Source organism: Leptodactylus fuscus, chromosome 7, assembly GCF_031893055.1.
Source record: "Leptodactylus fuscus isolate aLepFus1 chromosome 7, aLepFus1.hap2, whole genome shotgun sequence".
Taxonomy (NCBI): domain Eukaryota; kingdom Metazoa; phylum Chordata; class Amphibia; order Anura; family Leptodactylidae; genus Leptodactylus; species Leptodactylus fuscus.
Genome location: NC_134271.1, coordinates 130,277,439 through 130,284,938, shown reverse-complemented (window position 1 = coordinate 130,284,938; position 7,500 = coordinate 130,277,439). Strand labels below are relative to the sequence as shown.

The window sequence follows — 7,500 nt, the reverse complement described above, 5'->3', positions numbered from 1 at the left end:
ATGTGCTGATTGACAATTGTGCTGCCCATGTGCTGGCGTGGCTGTCGCCTACCGTGGTGCGCTCGCTCTTAATTCATAGTCGCATAGCTGTTTGTTTTTTTTAACCATGTGTAAGTGCTATGGGAAGGGAGCAACGTACAAGTGTATTAAAAATTTGGACTTAAAGGCGACCCATTACCTCTTCTGACATGTCTGTTTTGGGAAATACTTGTAATAATTCTAGATAATCTGTAATTTTAGGAGTCTGTGTTGTTCTGGTCCTCTGTTATTCCTAATACAAATTGACATCTACTGCAGATTCTACCACTGACCTTGTCACAGGGGTGTGCCCCTACATAGCTTGATACAGTCATACTGATTGGACAGTGTCAGAGAGTACAGGGACACCCCCCTAAGTGGTAGCACCCAATTACCAGGAGGAATAACAGAGGAACGGCACACCATAGAGTCTAACAAGAATACGTTATAGAATTGTTTACTGTCACAGACATGTCAGGAATGGGGACATGTCCCATTTAAAGGACTTGTTCATTCCTTTCTGGTTAAAGAGGACCTTTCACCACCTCCAACTACACAAGCGCTTTTCATCTTTTAATAGTCGCCGCAACACTGATTCCAGCACAGTTGGAATTTTTTCTCTAGCCCTCACCGTTCCTGAGCAAACACAACACATAATTTTGGTGCCTGCTATGCCAACTAGACTCTCTAACATCAAGTGGGTGGTGTCCGGCAGGAGCCTCTGACTTCATCCTATTGACATGAGGGAGTCTAGTTAGCATATCAGACACCAAAACTAATAGCATTGATTGCTCTGGAACGGTGGGGGCTAGAGAAAAAATTCCAACTGCGCCAGGATCAGTGCAACAGAGCCTTTTAAAAACGTGAGTTGATGAGAGTGATGAAAGGGTCGCTTTAAAGGGTTCCTTGACATTAAAGGGGTCATGACATAGTGTCTGATCACTGGGAGTCTAAGAGTGGGTGTCCAGGGCTTATGCATGACCACAGCTCCATTGATCTCTATGAGACTGGCAGAGTGCTGTGATGTTCTTCAGTCCCTTAGAAGTGAATGGAGCAGTAGTCACATTTGCAGTACCCCTTTATTCATATAAAGGATCCCTGCTCTCATAGATATTGTGGGTCCTAGCTGTCGGACCCATAGTGATCAGATACTCGTACCCTTTCCTATGGATAGGAAATACCATCTTATCAGAGGATTCCAACTGCTGGGACCCCAGCGATCAGCTCTTAGATGATGATACTAATGGGAGGACCCTTATATCAATTCTGTCTAATAGGGTATTTGAAACCAGACTCCCCTTTAATAGAGTTACTATATGTATAGTTGCTTGCCTATAGTCCATTTATAAAATAACTCATGGATTCTGTGTTCTTTCTTTGCAGCCAGCCAACCAGTCACATCAGATGTTTTGGTTGCCACAGGTGGCAAGATGACCCTAACCTGCACAGTGGAAGACCATGAAGACTCTTCCCTCCAGTGGTCCAATCCAGCCCAGCAGACTCTGTACTTTGGGGAGAAGAGAGGTATGTGAAACCCCTGATTTCTGAATCTCCTACAGTCACATGGTAAATTATTTCTACCTGTAGCCACCACTAGGGGGAAGCAGAGAGGGTTTTTTTGCATTCTGAACTCAATAGTAACACAATAGGCAGTAAACTCCCCCTAGAGGTGGCTCTAGGCATTTAGAATTTTAAAGGGGTTTTACGGCCCCATATTGATTTTTCGAACACCCGGTCCCTGCACAGATCAGCTGTTGCAGCAGCACTGTACACTGCATAACAGTGGGAATTGCAGCGTCAAAATTGATCTCGGTTTCCAAAAAACCCTTAAACTCCATATCTCTGCTGGAGATTTGGACCTTTGTATGATAATAATGCAGCTGAGTATGGATGCATCGCCTTTGTCTCCTATATTTTTCTTACACCTTGCCTTACCCTCACAGCCCTCAGAGATAACAGAATCCAGCTGGTGAAATCCACTAAGAATGAGCTGTCCATCAGTATTAGCAACGTGGTGCTATCCGATGAGGGCGAGTACACCTGCTCCATTTTTACCATGCCGGTCCGGACAGCCAAAGCCATGGTCACGGTCTTAGGTAAGTCGGGTTTATACCTCTTGTGATGATGACGTTATGAAACGATGATATCCATCCATCTTAAAAGGGTATATGGACGTCATGGAATCCCATCCTATGAACCAGAACAGAAAGTCACTCCGTATGAGCCGCTCACTCGAGCCGCCCTTGTATTACATTCATATGAAAGACTGTATTGTAATACCACATTTAGCCTGTAGAGGGCACTGCAGAGAGAATGCCTTGGTGACTTTGGTTTGACCAATTGCTGAGGGTTTCAGAAGCGGACTAGAGGGCAATAAGCCTTATTTCTCCTATTAGGTTAAAGGGGTCCTCCAGACTTAGTAATTGATGACTAATTTGAGACCTTGGACCCCCGCCGATCAGCTCCTTGAAAAGCAACCCTTTCAATACTTACCAAGCATAGCATTGCTCATTTGTACAGCGGCGGTGCCTGCAATCTCTGCTCATCTCATTCACTCGAATGGGACTGAGCTGTGAACACGGCCATGTGACTGATAAAAGTGATATCATATGGCCTGTGAAGCAAAGACGGCGTCTTATAGTGATACTTGGTTTCGACCTCTGCTGATCTTCAGTTGATGACTTAATTTAAAGAATAGGTCATCCATTTATTATCCTCAGAAACCCCTTTAAGGCTAAGACCCCACACAGCTCTTCACAAGGTGACACCGCACTCCATAGACCTCATCCAGGACCAACATGAGTTGGGGATTTTTCCTACATGCAAGGCTCAGCACAAGGAGTGTCGGGCTGTCACTAGAGATGTTCCTTGCTGTCATCTTTACTTGTCTTCTTCTTGCTTCTCCATTTTCAGGAGTTCCCCAGGAGCCTCTCATCACTGGTTACGAGAGACCAATCCGAGAAAATCAAAATGCAGAGCTGAGGTGCACAACAAGTGGCAGCAAGCCTGCCGCCAACATCAGGTGGTACAAAGGACCCGAGGAGCTGGAAGGTGAGCAGTGACGTTGTAGGTCCACCCCATACCTAGAAACTTGGTAAGATTAGCCATATAACATGGCAGGAGGAGGGTCAGCACATGGGACAGGTCTGTAAAGACTAATAACACGGTCCATGCCTGCTTGTCAGCCCCTCTCTGGCCCCTATAGAACCACTTGATGTTAATGACTTTCTATGGCATATATAAAATGACTTAGTGGGTCCTATAGCCACCCCCGTACATGTATATTGTATATTAGTGGGTCCTATAGCCACTCCTGTACATGTATATTGTATATCCTCCTCAAGTGATGTTTGCGATGACTTTTGCTGCTTACCTTCCTGCCGTCAACACCTCCTTATAGTCATATACCATCAGATATCACCCCATGTTTGCCCCTACCCCCTCACAGCATGCAGTTTTACAAACACAGAGATGTTTACGCGGGATGCTTTACGCGCTCCCATTGAAGTGAATGGGAAGTGTTTAGAAGCGCTCGCGTGTACGGCTCAGAATGAGCCGAGCACTTACGCCGTGTGAAGGGGCCCATAGAGAAGCTGCAGCTGCATACCCCTCCCCTCCCCTTATCTCTATCTACTCTACTTACTTCTGGAAATAGATTTTTAAGACCTGAGGATGTTTCTAAAAAGGTGCAGAACACCTCGTAACATATATTGCAGTTTATTTCACATCTTTGTAGCAATGATGTGCTTTTATTGGGGTATCACAAAGACAGCAAATTAATGGGATATTTTGGGATATTGATGACCTATCTATAGAATAGGCTATCAGTATCAGATTGGCGGGGGTCTGACACCTGACCTCCCCCTGATCAGTTTGTGGCACTTAGGTGAACTCCACCTCCGCATCACAGGTCAATGGCGTCATATTCATCGGTAACATGTCGGTCATTTGATTAGGACTGAGCTGCAATACCAAGCACGACCACTATACAATGTACAGCGCTGTGTTTGGTGAACAGTGAAGAGGCCACACATCGATCTGATCTGATCACTGCAGACCCCGCCAGTCTGATATTGATAGTCATCAATAGCAGAGTCTTAGAAAACTCCTTTAAGGTTGTTCAGTCTTATATCAATAAAGATTATGTATTAAAGGAAGACAAAGCCTAGAAATGTGAAGTGTGGACTCAGAGCTAACATCCCATGCACCCTTGTATCCGTCACATGACCAGTATTAACTCTATAAATCCTTAGTATTACATCCCGGGGTATGCAATCATAGACCTGGACTTCAGACTGGAGATGAAGACTTGATAGAAGTGATGTATTCTTGCAATGTCTCTGCTGCTCTTTGACAGGTGACATTTTGAAGTCGGCTTTGCCAGATCTGATCTCTTCATTTTCCATCATGTTTGACTAGGCTTGTGTGTACATGCATCTGCTCTGCACTGACTGACATGCAGGCTCTACCGTTGCGACTAGAAGGGCTAACCAGGAACCCAACCGTAGGGTTATTTCCTCCAGGTTCGTAGCCGGTGGGACAGAGATGTAGAGATATACAAGGACTATTGTTACTTTACGACGCTCACCTGGAAGCGGAGGGGTAGACGGAGCCGCATGTCTCATCTTCATTCTGTATTTATGAAGATTTCAGTTTTAGTTTTAGTTGCCATTTGATGTTAGAGTCTGAAAACATTTCTGCAAAGCCACAGAGTAAGTCCCCGCACTTCTGAAGATCAAAGGCTCGGTTTCTGCCCTTCCTTAAAACAAAGTGACTCGCTAATCTTTCTTCTGATGAAACTGTGATCCTGATCTGGAAGTCAGAGTTACAGTCATCGAAGTAGACAGATCTTCCAGGGTCACCTCTCAATACAGTCATGGAGATAGGTCTGTAGCCCTGGTGATCTAGGGCAGGGAAGGGGGTTACTCCAAGGAGTCTAGGAAAGAGTAGGAGGATTATTATCAGTATCCTTGGTGGTTTAGGGAAGAGAAGGGCTATGTAACCTCATCCCTTGTGGTTTAGGACAGTAAAGATATTAAAAACACTACCTCCTGGGGTGCTAAGACAGTGAAGGGGTAAGTAATAGCACCCTTGGAGCACCAGGGCAAAGAAAGGGATATTGTCAGTACAGCTGCCAGGATTCCTTGTGATCTAAGACGGAGTAGTGGTTTGTTATCAGTATCCTTGGTGTTTTAGAGAAGAAAAGGGATACATAACATCATCCCTGGTGGTCTAGGGCTGTTTAGAGATTAAAAGAACCAACCCATAGAAGGCTAAGGGCAGTGAAAGTGTGAGTATCTTCATCCTTTGTACTCTAGACTTGGCAGCATCCTTGGTGGTCTAGAGGAGTAAAGGGGGTTATTGCCAAGATCCTTTTTGGTATAGAAAAGAGAAAGGGTTTATTATAGGAATCCTTGGTGTTTTAGGGAGGAGAAAGGATAAATCACATCATCCCATCTAAGGCAGTGATGAGGTTAAAAGCAACCTTCCCCCGGGCAGCTAGGGCAGTGAAGCGGCAACCAATTGCATCCCTCGTGCTGTAGGGCAATATATAGGGTAGTGATAGAGGTTATGGGCCAGGATCCCTTGTGATTTAGGAAGGAGACAAGATTAAAAAATAAATCACCCCTGGTGGTCTAGGACAGTAAGGAAATTAAAAACACCACCCCATGGAGGGCCACCTTAGTGAAGCCAGACTCCTCTGACAGTAGCTGATAAAGCAAGTGAACACCTACACAGAGTGAATTCTGGATATGGGGGGCCCTTTTATTGTATACCGAAAAAATCTTGGATCCATTGGGATCTGCTGTTGTCTCCGTCTGGTATTGAGGCGGATGGTAAGATCGGCCGAGCTCCGTGTGATTTCGTCTCTGTGTCCGTACGACCATCCTTGGGTTGGATATTTCACCCCAGTTTGCTTATAATACTTGGCATCTGTATTTTTTTTATATTTTATATATTTTATTCCTTTCTCATTTTTTTACTTTCTCCCTTCAGGAGCGCGAAACTCTGAAACAAAGGACCCCAATGGGAAAACCTTCACTGTGGTGAGCCTCATTAACTTCCCGGTGACCAAAGCCGATGACCAGGTGGAGATTACCTGCACTGTGGGCCACGAGTCCATGCCCAATACCTTCAAGTCCTCCAGCCAGAAGCTCCAGGTCCTATGTAAGTACAAAGCTCTTGCATATTTTTTTTTTTTTTTTTTTTTAAGAGGATCTTCAATAATTGAACATGTTAAACAGATCAGAAAAGTCAGAGCCTCTACGACCTGTCAGATACACGGTCCTCCTGGGGATCAGAAGTCCTTCTGTCAGGAGCTGCTGCTTTTTGGTTTGTTGTTACCATCAGGAAAGTCTCTAGTGACCTCCAAATGGATGACATGTGTCACAGAGTAGAGTATGTGACAGACTACTGTATACTCCACGCGGGCTCTTTTGCCTCCATGTTCAGGCTTTTAGAAGCAATTGTATCCTCAAATCCAAGAATGGATTCCATAACAGGAGACACCCCCGTCTGCCCTTCATGATCCCTTCCAGGAATTGACTTCAAAAACGGCATTATGAATCCTATAAAAACAAAAACATTATTTGTGTATCATTAGGCTTAGTAGTCAGAGTGAAAATTTACATACCTTTAAAAAAAAAAAAAAAAAAAAGAACATGGAAAAATTGAAAATAAAACCTTAAACAATTTATTTTATTTTTTTTTACAATTTTTTAAGGTTTTATTTTCAATTTTTTTTTTAAAGGGCTGTAAATTTTCACTCTGACTACTAAGCCTAATGATAGACAAATAATTCCGTGTGGATTTTCTTTGTACCAGTCACTTCATATACATCACAGACAAGACAGAGGGCATTAAAATATAACATAACACCTCTATTGATAACACCTCTCCCATAGACCTCAATGAGTCGGCCCCAGACTATGATGAAAAGCAGATCACTTAATGCTGTTAACCAAAAAAGTCATTGATTCGGCACCATATTGGACATTATAGTACTAAGCAGTATTGATGTAACTAAAGCTCATAGGCTCCATTCCCACAGAGTAACGCGTCATGCATGGGAGGCTTTTTAACCCATTGATTTCAATGTGTAGTGCGCGTGAGCCGGCACATATTGAAGTGAATGGGATCTGTTTTGAGCGCTCACACTCTGACACGTGTATGAGTGTCTGAATGCATGGCGCGTTACTCCGTGGGAACGGAACCTTAAAGTGAGATAGAAAACCTACAATTAGCTGCAGCAGCAGATCTCTGTGTCCTTTCCTCCCCTTTTCATAGACTTCTATGGGAAGCTGTAACCCAATCCTTCTGTGAGCTGACAGGTGATCACGTCTTATAATGCTGGAGGAGCAAAAAGTGTGTCAGACTGCCCCCATTGATCTGATATGGATCACCTATTCTAGTATCATCCCCTCTAATTCTTTGTAAGCTGCGTGCACCATGTAGCCCGCCACATCAGTGTGATTTCAGAAC

At 44.1% G+C, this 7,500-nt stretch overlaps 1 protein-coding gene across 3 annotated transcripts in view; it reads left to right on the top strand.

The window, feature by feature from the left end:
• CADM3 (cell adhesion molecule 3) overlaps positions 1-7,500 on the top strand; it is a 310,756-nt gene that overhangs the window by 236,089 nt on the left and 67,167 nt on the right. For all 3 annotated transcript variants that reach the window (XM_075283074.1, XM_075283076.1, XM_075283075.1), the window contains 4 exons: positions 1,402-1,542; positions 1,962-2,114; positions 2,932-3,069; positions 6,016-6,186. In XM_075283074.1, coding sequence (XP_075139175.1) covers positions 1,402-1,542; positions 1,962-2,114; positions 2,932-3,069; positions 6,016-6,186 — 603 coding nt within the window. The remainder of the gene's footprint in view (positions 1-1,401; positions 1,543-1,961; positions 2,115-2,931; positions 3,070-6,015; positions 6,187-7,500) is intronic.